The sequence below is a fragment of the Tupaia chinensis genome, unplaced genomic scaffold (genome assembly GCF_000334495.1).
Source record: "Tupaia chinensis unplaced genomic scaffold, TupChi_1.0 Scaffold000086_1, whole genome shotgun sequence".
NCBI lineage: Eukaryota > Metazoa > Chordata > Mammalia > Scandentia > Tupaiidae > Tupaia > Tupaia belangeri.
In genome coordinates this window covers 5,388,032-5,407,714 of record NW_006159548.1, presented here as the reverse complement: position 1 = coordinate 5,407,714, position 19,683 = coordinate 5,388,032, and the positions used below count along the sequence as shown (strand labels likewise).

The 19,683-nt window shown below is 43.2% G+C and overlaps 1 protein-coding gene across 1 annotated transcript in view; it reads right to left on the bottom strand.

Annotated features, from left to right (window-relative positions):
• Positions 1-5,608: 5,608 nt before the first annotated feature.
• Positions 5,609-19,683, bottom strand: part of USO1 (USO1 vesicle transport factor) — a 103,409-nt gene continuing 89,334 nt past the window's right edge. The window contains exons 22-27 of the mRNA XM_027769752.1: positions 17,912-18,075; positions 16,200-16,286; positions 13,041-13,139; positions 9,023-9,130; positions 7,134-7,349; positions 5,609-6,415 (exon numbers count right to left, since the gene is read on the bottom strand). Coding sequence (XP_027625553.1) covers positions 6,326-6,415; positions 7,134-7,349; positions 9,023-9,130; positions 13,041-13,139; positions 16,200-16,286; positions 17,912-18,075 — 764 coding nt within the window. The 3' untranslated portion in view covers positions 5,609-6,325. The remainder of the gene's footprint in view (positions 6,416-7,133; positions 7,350-9,022; positions 9,131-13,040; positions 13,140-16,199; positions 16,287-17,911; positions 18,076-19,683) is intronic.

The following is a 19,683-nucleotide window of genomic DNA, read 5'->3' as shown; positions in this document are numbered from 1 at the left end:
CTTAACAACAGGGCCAGGGCTCACTGTGTAATCTCTGTGGCAGGAGTTTTCCAAGGCCATCCTCTAGGCTAACCTCCTTTTGACAGAGACTAAGACTTCTTATCCTCGTAGGCATACGATTCTCTCCCAACCTGATTGTATTTTAACGTAATCACTTTGGTTAGTTTCAATGATATAAAGTGGGAATGAGAGAAAGCTTGAAAACACACTAGGCACAGGTATGTGTGTGTGTGTGTGTGTGTGTGTGTGTGTGTGTGCCCAGAATCCCCAGATGGGAACGGAGGAGATGAGATTGTGGTGTAGTAACCCTTTCCTGAGGGAGTTCTACTTTGCACCACCCCACAGTGAGCACACGTGCCCTGCAGCAAATTAAAAACAAAACACAAAACACAAAACAAAAAGAAAATAGAGACCAAAGCCCCAGCATCTCAAGACTTTTTTAAAAATGCCAAGAATGATAAAGAAGCAGAGTGAGGGCACGGCCACTTAATCGCTATGTGGTAGACTAGTCAACTTTCAGACAGTCACCCACAGTGGGTTCTTTCCGTGGCCGTTTCCACAAATCACCTCTCAGAGTGCTTTCAAGTCTGTTTCAATAAAAGTAACCTCCTTTCTCTTTATTTTTTTAATAATTAATTTCATTATCATTATTATTTTTAAAATTTGCTACAGGGCACGTGTATTCATCAGAGAAAGAGAGAGAGAGAGAGAGAACAAGCTGCCAAGTCCAGGACTCTAACCACAGTCAGCCATGTGGGGATCCAGCATCTTAACCACCATACTACCTGCTAAGCCCAGTAACCTCCTTTCTTAAAGAAAAATGAAATAAATAAAGTTGTTTTGGGAATGTATGGCAGGTATTATCACACTAATAGAAACAAGCGAAAGTCGGAAAGAACGAAGCTGCACAGAGGCTGGGTGTGGTGCAGCGGCAAGGCTGCGAGACGCTGAGGCTCCTGGGAAGGTCCTCGGAGTGCGTCCTGAGATCTCCCTGTGCACAGGGGCCACGTGCAACGTACCTGCGATCCTGCTGGCTGGCTGAAACTGGGGCTGGATTGTGGCATGAAGACCCTGCTGACTACCCTTAGTCCTACCACAGTCCTCTGATTTTCCACTCTTTCTCAAACCTACGGTAGTATCAAAACCCCTGGGTTTAACCACTTCTTCAGGTCTTCCTTTCCTCACGAGGGCACCTGTGCCATATAGGATTTGTATTAAATATATCCCCGCGAGGGCACCTGTGCCACATAGGATTTATATGAAATATATTTGTATCTGTCTTCTATCAGCCGCATCTACTGGGACCCCATTCAGTAAACCTAAGATGGATGGAAGGGAAAAACAAATCGTCCTCGCCTACATTCATGCACAAGAAAATGGAATTCATTTACCTAGCCAGGATGGACGGCGGGCCCACACGCGCCAAACGTCGAGCTAGGCGCTGGGAATTCAGGGATGAGAAAGTTCTCGCGCCCTCACAGCGCTCACACATCCACTCTGGGTGCGAGGACACACTAAGCAAGCATTTCTTGAGTGTGGTTAGTGCTCTGAGGCGAATAGCGCGAAGGGATGGAGGCTGTTGAGGAGGTCAGTGGGAGACAGGGTGGCCGTCCAAGCCCTGCCTCTTCTCCACCCCACCTCGTCTCTGCTCGTCTGCTCAGGTGAACGTCTCCGCTTCTCTGTCCACCCATGTGGGGGGGATGGCCACTCCACAGCCCTCCGGTTCACGCCTCCCTAGTTACGGAAGCCAGACCAGACCAGCGAAAAACAAATACGTATCCCCGTGCCTGGAGGACTCCTGCGCTCACCGGTGCGCGGCCCGCTGTCCCGCCCGGATTCGTGTAAGCACACGCTCATGTGCACACACGACCCCATCGCCCTTGCTCCGCGTCTCTCAGAACATATCCCTGAGCGACATGCAACTGTTTAAAGTAACTTGGGTGGGGCCGGCAGGCGGCGTGGTGGTTAGGGGCGCTGGACTCCCACATAGCTGCCGGCGACTCAAATACCGGACCTGGCAGCTTGCTTTCCCTCTCTCGCTCTCTTTCTCTCTCTCCCTCTCTGATCAAATTTAAAGAAAAGGAAAAAAAACAAATAAAGTTACATAAAATTATTCTTTAAAAATAAATAAAGTAACTTGGGTTACATACAAGGAGCAGAAAGCCCAAGAAGACTTGGAGATGACAGCGTAGACCGCGTGAGATACTGCGCTCTATGGGGAGCGGGGAAATGGGCCAATAGCTGGAGGAGGCTGTGGGGTCAGGTGAAAGCCGCATTATCTAAAACAGGAAATGCTAATGGCCGTATGCCGGGGAATGAGGGACTAGAGGAGAGGCTCCCAGTGCTCCAGGGATGTCCCTCTGCGGGTACATGGGGATCAGAACTGAGGAGAGTACTCACCCTCTGTAGAGCGCTGGTATCTACTTACCAAGGTTGTTGAGAAGATCAAACAGTTACGTTTTTAATATATACATCCATACTGCTTAGGCCGAGTTATGCTGTGGAAATAAATGAGTCCCATATTTCAGCAGATTGCCACACTCAAGAGATCCTAGAGGGCCTTTTTTTTAAAAAAAAAATTTATTTAATTTTATTTATTTATTACGATTATGTTTTAATTTGAACGGAGACAGAGAGAAAAAAAGTGAGAAAGTAAGCTGTCAGGTCCAGGACTCGAACTTCTGTCAGCATGTGGGCGTCCAGCACCTTAACCGCCACACCACCTGCCAGCCCCCCAGAGGTCTTTTTTGCTCATGTTCATATCCTTGGCTTGTTGGCTCTTGCTCTTTAACTCTCACAGTAACTGTGGGTGACTTTTTTTCTTTTGGGGGGCCCAGAGGTGTAAACTAACTTCAGTCAGTTTCAGACGGTAAGGGTGAGTATGTCTCACGCTTTGCCATTACTCTCCGTTGTTTAGCCTCTCGCACATCGAATCTCCTTTAATCAAAGGGCTGACAAACAGGCGGGGAAAGGCCAGATGCAGAAACGAGGCGAGAAATGAGAACGTGGAATATATGCCATCTGTTTGTTTGGCTGCTACAACAAAATACCACAGGCTGGGGAGCCGATAAATAATGAACGGTTCTCACAGTTCTGGCAGCTGGGAAGTCCAGGATCGAGATGCCAGCAGATACGGTGTCTGCGGACGGCCCTGTTCCTCCAGAGGGCCATCTTCTCAGCCTAACCTCACAGAGCAGAAGGCAAGGGATCTCTCTTGGGTCTCTTTTCTAAGAGTACTGACCCCACTACTAGGCTTCGTGACCTTGACCCTATCACCTCGCAGGCCGCGTTTCCTAATGCCATCACCTTGGGGTGAGGATTTCAACGTGTGAATTTTGGCTAGGTGTGAACATTCAGACCACAGCAGCAATAATAGGAGATATTCTGGTTGCTGTTCTGAAAAGGGTGAAGAAACTGGACAGCAGAGAGCAGAAGGCCTTGTCGACCTTGTCAATGACTGCACACAGTAGGTGCTGTAGCATCTTCTGCTCACACTTGCATTTCAGAAAACTGACTGTGGAGAAGGGTGAGAGCGTGGGGTGGAGAGGCAACGACTGGACCGGAGACAGCACTCAGCGAGGCTCCAGAGCGATACAGTCAAACGCTCCGGCTGGGGCGGGGAAGTCCTTGGTGGCTCCAGGCTGGGCTGTGCAGCTACGAGGACTCTCCCTGGCCCCCACCTCCAGGCCAGCTTGAGTGACTGGGTCTGGCATACGAGCACCGACTGTGCAGAAGTTTCTTCCTGAAGATTTCCGATATTCCATACTTAGGAGTTCTCACACTTGATCCACTTGGCTGAATCCTTGTTACGTGAACCTGAACCGCAGTAGTCAATGTCTTCATTGTGTGGTGTCTACGCTAGGAAGACTTACATGATGTGAGCTGGTCCAGTGACGCTCATGTACTCTCTGACAAGTACCATCTTAGGATGTAGAGGTGGAGGAGGATGGCAGGGGGTGGGGAGCACTGACAGGTGCTCTGTGACACACCCCATCTCCTTCATTTTTCAAGACAAATGAAGAGTGCTTGTCTTTCAAAAGTTTGGGCCCCTTAGTAGCCTTCTCCAGCTACTCCTGAACCCAGGCAGATGATATGCATTATCCACAGCCCAGGCTATCTGGCCTTTGGGTACACTCGTTTTGCTAATAGAAACCACTGCTAAGAAGCTTGATGCTGAATTTACAAACAACCAAACCCTTTTCCAGCCTCTAACATTTGTGTGATTGCTCCAATTAGCCCCTTCCTCAGCTTCTTTCTTTTTTTTTTTTTTGCTATAGGGTGTGTGAACTCACCAGAAAGCCAGAGAGAGATGGAGAGATAGAAAGCGAGAAATCACCCCCGTAGGCGGGATGGCCATGCCACAATCCCTTCTCCTCTATTCTCATCTCGGAATATTAGGCCCGAATGCAAATGTGCCTGGCATGAGTTGAAGCCTCTGGGTCTGGGACTCGAACCGTGGTCAACTACATGGGAGTCCAATGACATAGCCATTATGCTAATTGCTGGTCCCGCTTCCTCAGCTGTTTAAGAGATATTTTTTGTTATAGGGCGTGTACGATCACCGGAGACAAAGTGAGAAATCACCCCATGGGGGATGGCCACACAGCAATCCCTTCTCCTCCATTCTCCTCTTGGGATTTTGAGCACACACGCACATACCCCTTGTGTTTTTTTTTTTTTTTCTTTTTTTGAGAGGTTTCTGCTATAGGGCACATGCGCTTGCCAGAAAGACAGAGAGAGACAGGGAGACAGAAAGTGAGAAATCATCTCCCAGTGGGGATGGCCATGCTGCAATCCCTTCTCCTCCATTCTCCTCTCGGGATCTTGGGGATGCACACACATGTGCCTGGTGTCTGGTGTGAGGTTTTAAGTTGCCAGGTCCACGACTCAAACCACAGTAGACTACATGGGAGTCTAGCAATGTGACCATTATGCCATCTGCTGGCCTGCAATTGGCCCCTTCTAATCTTATGGAATTGAAATAATTAATTAGTTTTTTTTTTTTTGAGAGGTTTTCGCTATAGGGCGCGTGTGCTCGCCAGACAGACAGACAGAGACATAGAGACAGAAAGCGAGAAATCAACCCCCAGGGGGGGATGGTCACGCCGCAATCCCTTCTCTTCCATTTTCCTCTTGGGATCTTGGGCACGCATGCACACGTGCCTGGCGTGAGTTTTAAGCCACTGGGTCCGGGACGCGAACCGTGGTCGACTATGTGGGAGTCCAGCGACATAGCCATTACGCTAACTGCTGGTTCCCAAAATAATTAGTTTTAAATGATTAGACTGCTTCTAACATTCAGTTAGTCATGTGCCTCTACGAGTAAGGGAAGTAGGTCCTTTCACTATTTCTACTTGTTTCACCTTTTATTAGGAATAAAATATTCAAAAAGGGAACCGTAACCAAGGTTAAGTGAACATAATATCTATTTTTATTACGAAAACATTAAATTTTGACACATTGCTTCATTTGTTTTTTTTTAAAAATCTATTATCTGACTTAAACCTATTCAGCAAAAATGCCAATAAATTATATAAATCATAGTTTGGGTCTTTTTAAAACTAAGAACATAATATGTTTTATGATAATCAAACAATAATGCTAAATCTGAGTTGTATGAGCTGTTAATTTATAATGTTTTAGATGTTTAGCTTAAAATAAAAAGAAAACCCATCATATGAATACACCGTTGCAAATGTTTCTCAGAACTGCCCTCCTCGCACTGTCCGGGTCCTGTCACGGCACGAGGTACTGAATGCGGCTGTGTCCGGGGTCAAGGCACTCTCTCACTCCAAACTGTCCTGCCCTGCTCATCTGGGGAGTCATACTGGAGAGAGGGCTGGGCGTCTTCCCCGACTAGGCCATCAGGCCTCTAAGTAAACTGACTTTAAAAGGAAATCATAGGCAAAGAATTCAGATGCCGAATTTAGAAACAATGATTCCAATTCAATACACATTAAATCAAATGTGTTAGTACTTAAAAGTAACAAATCCTGAAAAGTAAACAACCAATAAACCAAGGTGAACAGCATTGCCACCACATGCCTTAACATGGTATAGTTTTGGCGTCTGAAGCTCTTTGCAAAGTACAGTTCGGGACCGTTCAGATGAATTTAAGAAAAAGATGCGTGTTCCAAATAACATGGAAGTTTTAGGGTTCTCAACATGGGTGGCAACATTTAAAAAGTATAACAATAGTCTTACTAGTAAATGCTTTCCATGTGGTTTCTAAATCTTTATTTTCTGTGGAGGCAAACCAAAGCACTGTCTTAAGATTCCATCTTCAAAGTAACAATATAATCTATCATTCCTAGGGACTCTAAAGCTAGATATGATCCTGGTCCTTGCCACTGTCTTCATTTTCATCATCCTCATCTTCTTGGTCTCCAGATTCAAGCTCATCCTCCTCTTCAACCTAAAGGAAAAATAAAAATGTATTATTATTTGTTCATTGCATATGCAATCTACACATGTATGCAGTAACATTTTCTGTTGATAACTTTCGCATTCTAGTAATAATAGAATACAAGTCACCAGATTTCCTTCATTTATTATTGTTCAAGGCTTCCCATCATTTTCTTTTCTTTTTTGTTGTAAATTTATTTAATTTAATTTGTTATTATTTTTTAATTTTACCAGAGAAAGAGAGAGAAAGGGAAAGTGAGAAAGCAAACCACCAGGTCTGGGGCTCAAACTGCAGTCAGCCATGTGAGAGTTCAGCGCCTTAACCACCATGCCATCTGCCAGCCCTTCCCTGTCATTTCCAATGTGAATGATCTGGATCAGTTAATTTTGCTAAAGGATGGCTATACCTTATCTACAAACAAATTTAATCACACATGGCAAAAGATAATGACAAACTTGGGTGGTAAGAGTCCTGTTATCAAAGAAGCATGCAAATCCATTACACTTTGAGGCCCCAGGTCCTAAAGGTAACAGTCTACAAGTGCTAGAAACCAAACCTAATCTGTGTCTTACAGAATCCACTGAACACAGTGAAAGCAAAGCAGATGACAGCATACTCGGAACCTACATGGCAATATACCTACAACTTTTCCAGGCTAGTTAAAATTTATAAATACATTATAGAGAAACATTAACACACATCATTTTTGGAAACAATGTAATCTTACCGGATGACCAAGATCTTTGAGCTTATTCTTCAATAACAGTATTTTCTGATCTTGGTCGGCCAACAGCACCAAGAGATCATCTTGTTCTTTTTTGGAATCTGTAATATCCAACTCTAGTTTGTTTTTCTCATTTTGTAAAATGGCAATGGTACTGTTAGATGAATCTAGCTGCTCTTTAATGGCAGTTCTTTCTTCAGACAGAGCTTTAATTTCATTCTAGGAAAAGAAGGGTGAAAGTCAATTATCTTAATTTTTTTTTTTTTTTTAGTAGAGAGATTTTTGCTATAGGGAGCATGTACTCGCTAGAGAGACAGGGAGACAGAGAGATAGATAGCAAGAAAATCACTCCCAGGCCATAATCCCTTCTCCATTCTCCTCCTGGGATCTTGGATATGCATATGCGCCTGGCCTGAGTTTTAACTTGCCAGGTCTGGGTCTCGAACAGCAGTCAACCACATGAGAGTCAAGCGATATAACCATTGTGATATCTGCTGATCTCTAATAATCTAAAATTAATATTCACTTTCTTAGAGTTTTTAATAGTTACTTTCTATGACAAGTCATTGTCCTTGTCCAATTTGAGTTTAGTGGTGGGAATTGAGGGTATAGGAGGTTTAAAACACACCTAAAAGTAACATAAGAATCTGTTAGACTATTTGTCAAAGATGGACGTTATGGGGGTCAGATGGTGGAATGGTGGAAATACATCTGGATCTATATGGGAAGGTTCTGGGTTCACAGTGAGCCTGGAAATACATGCATACAAATGTATGCTGGGCACATCTGTATGCATGTATCTCATGGCATTTGTTTCACAGAAGAAATAAATAAAATTAAAGAAAAAAGTATGGTAATTGAGAGAAACAGAATTAAAAAAAAAATAAAACTTTGCCAGCTAATAATTCCTTAAAAATATCCTAAGAGATTTAATTTAAAAAATTTCAGATAATCAGACGTGTGAATAGATACAAAACATTTTACAACAGAAGCCTGGTTAATATTAGAGTCAGAATGTGAAACCCAAGTTAAAAAACTTTTTACGCCAACTTCATACATAAAATTAGAGAAAGAATAATAGCTTCATAAAAATAAAATCATTCAGGGGGCTAGTTGGTGGCATGGTGGTTAAGGCACTGGATTACCACACCGCTGACTCTGTGGCTCGAGATTCCAACTGTGCCATCAACCATGTGGGATTTGGCCACCTGAACCACCAGGCCAGAGGCAGCCCTCTTCTATGCCACCTGCTAAAGTTACTTATTTATTTATTTCCATGCAAGACAGACAGCCCAATAGGGTCTCCATGCCACGGTCCACCCTCAGTCTTATCCAGCATGTACACATGTACCTGGCATGTTTGGGGAGGTCTAGGAGGCAAATTCTGGACCTTTCCTGTGTGGGTCCAGTTGCATTTCCACCATGACACAACCTGGCCCCTGATTTGTGTCATTTTTAATCATCAAAATAGGAGTGGAAATGTGAGTTAAAATTATATCCATTAGTGGGACCAGCAGTTAGTGTAATGGCTATGTCGCTGGACTCCCACGTAGTCGACTGTGGTTTGAGCCCCGGACCCAGTGGCTTAAACTCATGCCGGGCACATGTGCATGCATGCCCAAGATCCCTAGAGGAGAATGGAGGAGAAGGGATTGCGGTGTGGCCATCCCCCCGGGGGGGTGATTTCTCGCTTTCTCTCTCTCTGTCTCTCTCTGCCTTTCTGGTGAGCGCACGCGCCCTATAGCGAAAACCTCTCCAAAAAGGAAAAAAAAATTATATCCATTAGCTTTCTTCATAAATCTAAGATATGAAGAGATGAAATGAAATAAAAACAAATTTCCTGGAGTACATTTCATATGCTATGCAGTAAATAAGTTTCACCAGAAGCTAACCTTTAATTCCTTCGTCTCCTGTAATAACGCTGATAGTCTTCCTTCTACGTCAGTAGTTTTAGTGGCTGTTACAGTCTCATTTTCTCCTTGTATAGGAACTGATTTTGCCTGAAAATAGACATTGAGGAAAAAAATGTTTTTAGAATATGAACAATCAATGTGAATTCCTAAAGTAGTTATTTAATTTTCTTGCTATTTTGAAATTTCCAGTAACAGAAAAATATACTTCCTACATCTGCAAACATGCTTCTCCCTGACAGATGAGCTGTCCCTTCGGTGAAGCAGCATCAAATTGCATTGGAGTCGAGGAAGCCTGCCTCAAGATCAGTCCAGAGAGGAGTCAATGAGGCAGTGCTAACGTAGCTATCACACAGCAGTTAATTAGCTGGGGTTACTTTTTAAAGCCTTTCCCTCATAAACTTCCTATAGGTCAAGTCCACACCACTGTCTCAGAGAGGTAGATAAACTGAGCTAAATACCGCTTAATTGGTGAAATGTAAGTACTTTCTTAAGTGCTAGAGGCTGTACTCTTGTTATTATTATTATTAAAATAACCTCAATATACCTTTTGATGCTTCAAGTTCTTTGAAGAGGAGTTTATCTACTCACACATCATCTTAACTATGAAAGAAATTTTTTTTTTAGGGTTTTTGCCATAGGGCGTGTATGTCCACCAGAGACAGAGAGAGGGAAAGTGAGAAATCCCTCCTGGGGGAGGGGTGATCACTCCTCCATTCTCTTTTCAGGATTTTGGGCACATGCACCAATTGGTATGATTTTTAAGCCACCAGGTCTGAGATTCGAATGGTGGTCAGCCATGTGGAGTCCAGCACCGTAACCAGTCATTTGCTGGCCCCGAGGATGTACTCTTAAATTGCAGTTTTCAGTACTTCTTCATCTTTTTTTCTACAAAAAACTAAGAAGTCGAGGGTTGATGCCACAAACATCTGAGAGTGTGGAAATGGCTTTGCGTCTGGATAGAGGCTGGAAGGGTTTTTTTTTTTTTTTCTGAAAGGTTTTCGCTATAGGGCACGTGCGCTCGCTGGACAGACAGAGACACAGAGACAGAAAGCGAGAAATCACCCCCCAGGGGGGATGGTCATACCGCAATCCCTTCTCCTCCATTCTCCTCTTGGGATCTTGGGCATGCACGCACACGCACCCGGCATGAGTTTTAATCCACCGGGTCCGGGATGTGAACCGCGGTCAACTACGTGGGAGTCCAGCGACATAGCCATTACGCTAACTGCTGGTTCCCAGGCTGGAAGGGTTTTGAAGTGCATGTCAGAGAAAGCCCAAATTACTGCAAAGAGAGTTCTTGTTGTGGGGACCTAACCTGTAAGACACAGATTAGGTTTGGTTTCTAGCACTTGTAGCCCATGTAGTCAACAATGGTTTGAGTTCTGGACCCAGTGGCATAAACTCACACCAGGCATGTGTGCGCCTAAGATCCCAAGAGGAGAATGGAGAAGAAGGGATTGCGGCATGGCCATCCCTCCTGGGGGGTGATTTCTTGCTTTCCATCTCTCTCTCTCTTTCCGGTAAGCACACATGCCCTATAGCAAAAATTTCTCAAAAAAAAAAAAAAGGACTTGTTGCACATTGGCACATGACTCTGGTGGGAACTCCGAAAGAAAAGAGAGCAGAAGAGAAAGCTTGTGTGGTCTTAGAAATATGTTCATATATCGCCATGAACAGACTACTGGTATAAACAAGAATGGTAAGGTACTTTTGGTGAAGTCTCAGATGACAATGAGAAATATGTTTTTGGAATTTGGAGAAAAGGAGATATTTGCTGTAAAGTTGGAAAGAACTTGGCCAAATGATGTTCTAGTGTTCTGTGGAAAGGAGAACTTGTAAGTGCCAAACTTGAATATTTAGCTGAGGCGGTTTTTCTAAGCCAAGTTTTATTTTTTAAAATTTATTTATTGTTATAATTATTTGTTTTAATTTGACCAGAGAAAGACAGAGAGAGAGAGACAGAGACAGAGAAAGTGAGAAAGCAAGCTGTCAGGTTCGAGACTTGAACCATAGTTAGCCATGTGGGAGCCCAGTGTCTACCCACTACGCCACCTGCTGGGCCTTCTAAGCCAAGTTCTGAACTGCAGCTTGGCTTTTCCTTGCTGCTTACTATAAAATGTGAGAGATGAGGGAAACTTAAGAGGGAACTGTTCAACAATCATTGAGAAGCCAGGAACAGAGACAAAGTGACCCGAGGAGAACCTGTGGAGGGCCACCTTGTCTGGTGGCCTGGATATGAGGGGGTGGGGTGGGGGTGGGGGACAAAGCTTTTGGTCATTTTATAGCAGAAAAACTGCCAGCTTAGGCTTAAAGGGACAGAGATGGGACATAATACCAGGAGAATAAACTATTAGGTAATTGAATAAACGAATCTGAGTCCAACATGGCTGTCACCATAACCAAGAAGCCTAGGTTCCTAGACTTAGCAAGTGAGTAATCTAAAGAGAAGGCATGGTTTGATGAATTCGCTTCTTTTTCATCGTGGCTGGAAAATAATGCATCAACCTTGTGTTTATTACCTTTCAGAAAAAAAATTAACTTACAAGTGCTTCTGTTTTCTGCAATAGCTCCTGCTTCTCTGTCTGTAGCCTGGTGATCTCCACAGATTGAGAGTTTAACTGAGACTTTAACACTGCCAGTTCCTAGTAGGCAAAAATAGTTAAGCTGAAATGTTAAACAGTATTAATTTCATCATGAAAAAGTCTGTTTACAAGAAGATATACTTTAAAATTTTTCCTTTTTTGACTCTAGCCTCTTAAAATTACAACTTCCAAGTTTTAAAATATAACTGTGCTTGAACTTTGGGTTCAAGATAAAAAATAAAACATATTCATTTACCTCTACCCCTGAGATCCCATGCAAAAAATCATAAAGGGAGGGAGAGCAAGGAGGAGGAAGTTTGAAAAAAGTTTGGAAGGGGGGGAAAAGAGAAGAAAAGAAGGAAGAAGAAAAAACCTAAGAAGATAAAGAGAACAAGAGAAATCGGAATAAACCTGGGAAGTTTCAGAAAGCAAACGCTGCCGCCCACTGACTTGGCACACTCGGGTAAGCTGAAGCGCAGGGCCGACACAGAAAAAGCCACACTGGAACCTGGCTTAGCTGACCGTGGCACTAAAAGGCCTGGGAACTGGTGCCATGACATACCGTTGTGAAATACAGGTAAAAAATGGGGTTAAAAATGGCAAGAATGGGGGCTAGCAGGTGACATGGTGGTTAAGGGTGCTGGACTCCCACATGGCTGACGGCAGTTCGAGTCCTGGACCTGGTGGCTTACTTTCTCACTTTCCCTCTCTATCTCTCACACACACACTCTGTCCCTCTCTGGTCAAATGAAAGTAAATAAATAAATAAACATAGTTAAATAAAATTATTCTTTTTTTTTTGGAGAGGTTTTTGCTAGAGGGTGCGTGCGCTTGCCAGAGAGAGAGAGAGACAGAGAGACAGAAAGCGAGAAATCACCCCCCCGGGGGGATGGTCACACAGCAATCCCATCTCCTCCATTCTCCCCTCGGGATCTTGGGCATGTACACGCGCCCAGCGTGAGTTTAAGCCACCGGGTCCGAACTGCGGTCGGCTACATGGGAGTTCAGCGACATAGCCATTATGCTAACTGCTGGTCCCATAATATAATTCTTAAAAAAGAAAAAAGGCAGGGCCGGCAGGTGACATACAGTTAAGGGCGCTGAAATATGAGGGGGTGGGGTGGGGGTGGGGGACAAAGCTTTTGGTCATTTTATAGCAGAAAAACTGCCAGCTTAGGCTTAAAGGGACAGAGATGGGACATAATACCAGGAGAATAAACTATTAGGTAATTGAATAAACGAATCTGAGTCCAACATGGCTGTCACCATAACCAAGAAGCCTAGGTTCCTAGACTTAGCAAGTGAGTAATCTAAAGAGAAGGCATGGTTTGATGAATTCGCTTCTTTTTCATCGTGGCTGGAAAATAATGCATCAACCTTGTGTTTATTACCTTTCAGAAAAAAAATTAACTTACAAGTGCTTCTGTTTTCTGCAATAGCTCCTGCTTCTCTGTCTGTAGCCTGGTGATCTCCACAGATTGAGAGTTTAACTGAGACTTTAACACTGCCAGTTCCTAGTAGGCAAAAATAGTTAAGCTGAAATGTTAAACAGTATTAATTTCATCATGAAAAAGTCTGTTTACAAGAAGATATACTTTAAAATTTTTCCTTTTTTGACTCTAGCCTCTTAAAATTACAACTTCCAAGTTTTAAAATATAACTGTGCTTGAACTTTGGGTTCAAGATAAAAAATAAAACATATTCATTTACCTCTACCCCTGAGATCCCATGCAAAAAATCATAAAGGGAGGGAGAGCAAGGAGGAGGAAGTTTGAAAAAAGTTTGGAAGGGGGGGAAAAGAGAAGAAAAGAAGGAAGAAGAAAAAACCTAAGAAGATAAAGAGAACAAGAGAAATCGGAATAAACCTGGGAAGTTTCAGAAAGCAAACGCTGCCGCCCACTGACTTGGCACACTCGGGTAAGCTGAAGCGCAGGGCCGACACAGAAAAAGCCACACTGGAACCTGGCTTAGCTGACCGTGGCACTAAAAGGCCTGGGAACTGGTGCCATGACATACCGTTGTGAAATACAGGTAAAAAATGGGGTTAAAAATGGCAAGAATGGGGGCTAGCAGGTGACATGGTGGTTAAGGGTGCTGGACTCCCACATGGCTGACGGCAGTTCGAGTCCTGGACCTGGTGGCTTACTTTCTCACTTTCCCTCTCTATCTCTCACACACACACTCTGTCCCTCTCTGGTCAAATGAAAGTAAATAAATAAATAAACATAGTTAAATAAAATTATTCTTTTTTTTTTGGAGAGGTTTTTGCTAGAGGGTGCGTGCGCTTGCCAGAGAGAGAGAGAGACAGAGAGACAGAAAGCGAGAAATCACCCCCCCGGGGGGATGGTCACACAGCAATCCCATCTCCTCCATTCTCCCCTCGGGATCTTGGGCATGTACACGCGCCCAGCGTGAGTTTAAGCCACCGGGTCCGAACTGCGGTCGGCTACATGGGAGTTCAGCGACATAGCCATTATGCTAACTGCTGGTCCCATAATATAATTCTTAAAAAAGAAAAAAGGCAGGGCCGGCAGGTGACATACAGTTAAGGGCGCTGAACACCCATGTGGCCAACCACAGTTCAAATCCTGGACCTGGTGGCTTTCTTTCTTTCTCTCTCTTTCACTCTACTCCTTTTTGGTCAAATTTAAATAAATAAATAAAATAAAGTTAAATAAAATAATTCCTTCAAAAAAAAAAAAAAAGGTAAGGACGGTTAAAGTCTGCGTAAGAAATAGACCATCAGATTCCTTCCAATCTCATGCATCATGTAACTGTTCCTCCTCTCATGGCTAAAGACCAGAGGTTTATTACACAGAAGGTCAAAACAGGACATCTCTAGACCAGAGTCTACCAGCAGGAGTACTAGAGTTACAGCCGGAAAATTTCCTGAAAGTTATATTCATGTTTAAATTTTCAAACTCCTCTCCGCAAATAGGTACAGGAAAAGAAAAGCAATTACAGTTTTTTCCATCTTTGGACATTTGATAATGTCTGGAACACTGGGTAAGTGGTGGGATGCTGGCATGTAAAAGCTGTTATCTTTTATTCTCTTAAAAATTTCTACCATGTACGTATGTAGCTTCTCTTTACTTGTTTTTTCAATGATCAAAACGAGTTATAGAGGAGCCAGCAGGCAGCATAACGGTTATGTCACTGGACTCCCACCTTGTTGACTGTGTTTTGAGTCCCAGACCTGGTGGCTTAGAACTCACACCAGGTGCATGTGCACATGTGCATGTGTGTGCAAAATCCCAAGGGGAGAAGGGATTGTGGTGCGACCGTCCCCCTGTGGGGGTGATTTCTTGCTTCCTGTCTTTCTCTGTCTCTCTGGCGAGCGCAGGTGCCCTATAATGAAAATCTCTATTAAAAAAACAAGAACAACAACAATAAAAGAAATTATCAAGCAGAAAAATTCTATTTCATTTTTTCGACTGGAGTCATCTAAACAAGAGATATACAGGTTTAGTCCATTTTCCCCTCTAGTACTAAAATTCAGTATTTTTCTTCACAGAATAATTTAAATACCAAATACATTTAGTCAATTGATTATCATAGTCAATATAATATGAAAGTTAGGCATATGATTTTATATCTTCATATTTGCAGCTTATAAGTACATTTAAAATTTCCTTTAATTTTAAGTTCACAAATAATAATCTGTATATGATCTGGGTGAGATGCTAAGATTTTTTTTTTTTTTAAATCACTAAAAAATAAAAACACACAATAAAGAACAAAATACTAAGCTGGGTAGGTGATGTGGTGGTTAAAAGGCACCAGATCTCACATGGCTGGCTGTGTTTGAGTTCTAGACCCAGCAGCTTGAAAAACACACAAGGCACGTGTGTGTGCAATGTTCAAATTCCAAGATGAGAGTGGAGAAGAGTGGCTCTCAGAGAAGTGATTTCTTATTTTCTCTCTCTCTCTCTCAATCTGGGAATGCATGTGTCCTATAGCAAATCTAAACCACAAGAGAAAAGAAACTACTGAGGCTGGCAGGTGGCGTGGCTGTTAAGTGCACTGGACTCCCACATGGCTGTGATTCAAGTCCCAGACCTGGCAGCTTGCTTCCTCGCTTCCCCCTTTCTTTCTGTCTCTCTCTGGTCAAATTAAATAGCAGTAACAAAATTCATTAAATTATTAAAAAATACTACTGTATAATAAAAACAGCTTTTGGGGGCCAGCAGGTAGCACTGAGGTTGAGATGGCAAGATCCACCATGGCGACTGTGTGTGGTCCAAGACCCAGACCCAACAGCTGGAAAATCACTCTGGGCACATGTGTGTGCACGCCCAATATCCTGTGAGGAGAATGCAGAACGGATTACAGTATGGCCATCCCACCTGTGGGGAGTGGGGAGTTTCTTACTTTCCCCCTCTCTCTGTCTCTGGCAGGCACACGCACCCTATGGCAAGAACAAAGAAACAAAACAACCCAGCTTCTGGATTTTCAATGACTGTCTTAACTAATTTTGTTCACACTAACAAAGTAGCGCTAGGTTACTGAAACTACAGAACGTTCTCTCAATTATAATTAATATGAGACAAATTCGGATGGAGCTGGAAAATTACCTGTTTTAACTCTGCAATTTGTTCAGAATCTCTGGCTGAAGCTGCGGCTGAAGACTGTTCATCTATGCCAGATATTTGGGACGATCTCTACAAATAGCATAGAAATAAAGTATGAAACAAATTCAGACTAAAGAGAAAGGAAAGAGTAAAACAGAGCTGTACACATTTAAGCTATATCTTATATGTACTTAATAAAATATTCACATCAATATTTTAATTTTCACACCAAAGATAAAATTTTAACATAGCACATATGGAGGAGTCCGACCCGGTGAGGCCCCAGGATCTGTCTGAGCCCCCCGACCTTTGAGCTCCGCTTCTAGTCGGATCAACACGTTGGCAAGGCCACTGTTGTGTACCCCCCCGCCCCGACCTTGGAACAAAGCTTGGGTCACTTAGCATGTCAGCAAGGCTGTTTGCTATTTGCTCCAAAAACTGTGGTAGCCTCACTGGGAAGCGACCCCCCTCTGACTCCCCAATTTATTACTATAAAAATATTACATAGCTCTCCTATACATCCTGAGTGTACGATAAAATCTTCCAGGAAGTCTCCTGACTGACCGCTCCCCTTTGCTTTGATCACTTACTATTAATTACAATGCTTTATCTCTATGGTCACAATAGAGGGTGGGCTGAAGTTTTTTCTAGGCAGAAGTAATCTTGACCTTTAGAAGGCCCTTCAAAATACATTTAAGGTAAACTTAATCCTTTTTTTATGTAAATAAGATTAGGCCAAAACTGGCCCAGGACACCTCCGCCCTTTCCAAGTGAAATAGATAAATATATTAGGATTTCTCAAATTAAGTTATAGATCCCTACAAAACTGTGTAAGTATTATTCTTTATTAAAATCTATAAAAACTAATATCTATTGAGATTTTTTTTTCTCAGCACCATTCCCAGTAATTACAAGATGGCTGCTACGCCGCATCAGCTGATAATCATCTCTGCTTTCCGGAACTGCTTTCCCAAAACTGCATTCCATAGAGACTCACCTACAGTTGAGAAACTGCACTAGACTCACCCTTAATCCACCCCTGAATAGGAACTGCACTAGACCCACCCTTAAACAAACCCTAAATAGAATCTATGTTCTTTATTGTTAAAAACTTTGAGTTGTTAATTAAAACACTAGCCCCTCTCCCATTTACTTACAACACATTTTCAATAGAAAGGCACGATAATTCCTAGCAGTTGTCACTCCTCAGAGGGCCACCTCTGAGGGGTGTCCGGCATAAGATGTGCATGAAAAGGCATCGAGGCCTCTGTCTTCTGTTCTCCTTCGTCGCCTTCGTCGAGATAACCCACCCACGCTGAGGCTGGTCCCCGGCACACATACTGTCTAACTTTTCTATAGTTGAAAAATATATACTCGTCCTAAGTAATTGATTACATCTCAGCATGTATTTGAGGTCACATGGTGAAAGAGTATAAAAGCAGGTATTTATTAAGTAATTTCCAGGTATTAAAATAATATTTAAGTCTTACAGAAATTAAAAGATATTACCACCACCACTTCATATACAAGGAGACAAGTTTAATGAGGAAAACTAAGTTGCTGAAGTTCGATTAGCTAAAAAGCAGTGAAGCTTATACAGATGACTCCAAAGTTCACACTCAAATCTTTACTTATGATACTAACTTAAGGGATCTAACGAAACAAACAATAATAATCTTGACCTCTTATTTTAACTTTTTAAAATATTTACTCACCAAATTTTCAATTACAGAGTCCTTTTCAGCCAACTGGCTTTGCAAAAGTTCTTGATTACTTTTTAATTCGTCTATCTCTTCTCGTAACCTACCGATTTCTTCTGGCTGAATGCCGTTCACGTGCGTCCCTTCGCTACAGGAACCCTGGTGCTGGCTCTCTTTTCCTGTTAGACAGGCACACAATTTGAAACACCAGCATGAATCTTAAGGTTTTCATTTTTGAACTAAAGGACGCAAATGTAAGATTAATAACTTATTTAAATATGTAATGTCCTTAATTCAATGACTCTGGTAGCACTTTTGTAATCCCATTTCATCTTTGCAGAATGTGTACTGATAAAAATAGTGAACTAATGATATCTTTAGGGTTTGTGAGGGGAAAAAAAATCATACTCTTCACTAAACGGCATGGTCTGGGAACCTCTGCTTAAGAATGACAGGACTTGGGACCAGCAGTTGGTGTAGTGGCTATGTCGCTGAATTCCCATGTAGTCGACCGTGGCTTGAGTCCTGGACCCAGTGGCTTAAACTCACATCGGGTGCGTGTGTGTACATGCCCAAGATCCCAGGAGGAGAATGGAGGAAATTGCGGCGTGGCCATCCCCCGGGGGGGTGATTTCTCGCTTTCTGTCTCTGTCTCTGTCTTTCGAGTGCACATGCCCTATAGCAAAAACCTCTCCAAAAAAAATTATAGGATTTTTAGGGGCAGGTGGCGTGAGGCGAGGTGGTTAAGGACGCTGGACTCCCACATGGCCGATCACGGCTCAAGTCCTGGACCTGACGGCTTGCTCTCTGACTTTCTCTCTTGCTCTGTCCCTCTTTGTTCAAATTAAAAAGTAAGTAAATAAATAAGTAAAGTTAAATAAAATAATTCTTTAAAAGAAAATTAGAGGACTTTTAGGCCAAGTAAGTGGTGTGCTAGTCAAGGTAGCTGGATCCCTCAGGACCAAGTGTGCAGACAGAATCCTTGATCTGGTAGCTTGGAAAACATGTCAGGCACATGTGCATGTGTGCCCAAATCCTGAGAGGTGAATGAAGGAGAAGGGACTGCTGCGTGGTCATCCCTGGGGGCGATTTCTCACCCTCTCTCTCCCTTTACTGCTCTGCTGATATGCCCTATAGCAAAACTAAACAAAACAAACAAAATTATAGACATTTCCATTTTGTCATGAAAACTAAGATTATGTATATTATTTTATATACGCTATTTCACTTAATTGTCAGACGTTATCCTCGCCATTTTGCTGAAGAGCAAATGGGAAGATGAGAGGAGTTATTCTCAACTGGCAATGGAGCAGAATCACCCGGGGAGCCCAACAGCTACTGCTGCCTGGCCTTACCCACAGACGCGTCAGCTCAGAAGACTACTGGGGTTGGGACACTGGTACTGGGGTTGGGACACTGGTACTGGGGTTGGGGCACTGGTACCGGGGTTGGGACACTGGTACTGCGGTTGGGACACTGGTACTGAGGTTGGGACACTGGTACTGCAGTTGGGACACTGGTACCGGGGTTGGGACATTGGTACTGGGGTTGGGACACTGGTACTGGGGTTGGGGCACTGGTACCGGGGTTGGGACACTGGTACTGCGGTTGGGACACTGGTACTGAGGTTGGGACACTGGTACTGGGATTGGGACACTGGTACTGCGGTTGGGACACTGGTACCGGGGTTGGGACACTGGTACTGGGGTTGGGACACTGGTATTTTTTGTTTTCTGTTTTCTTCTTTAATGGCCTGAGGGTGTGGGTGTTCAATAGAGATAAAGAGG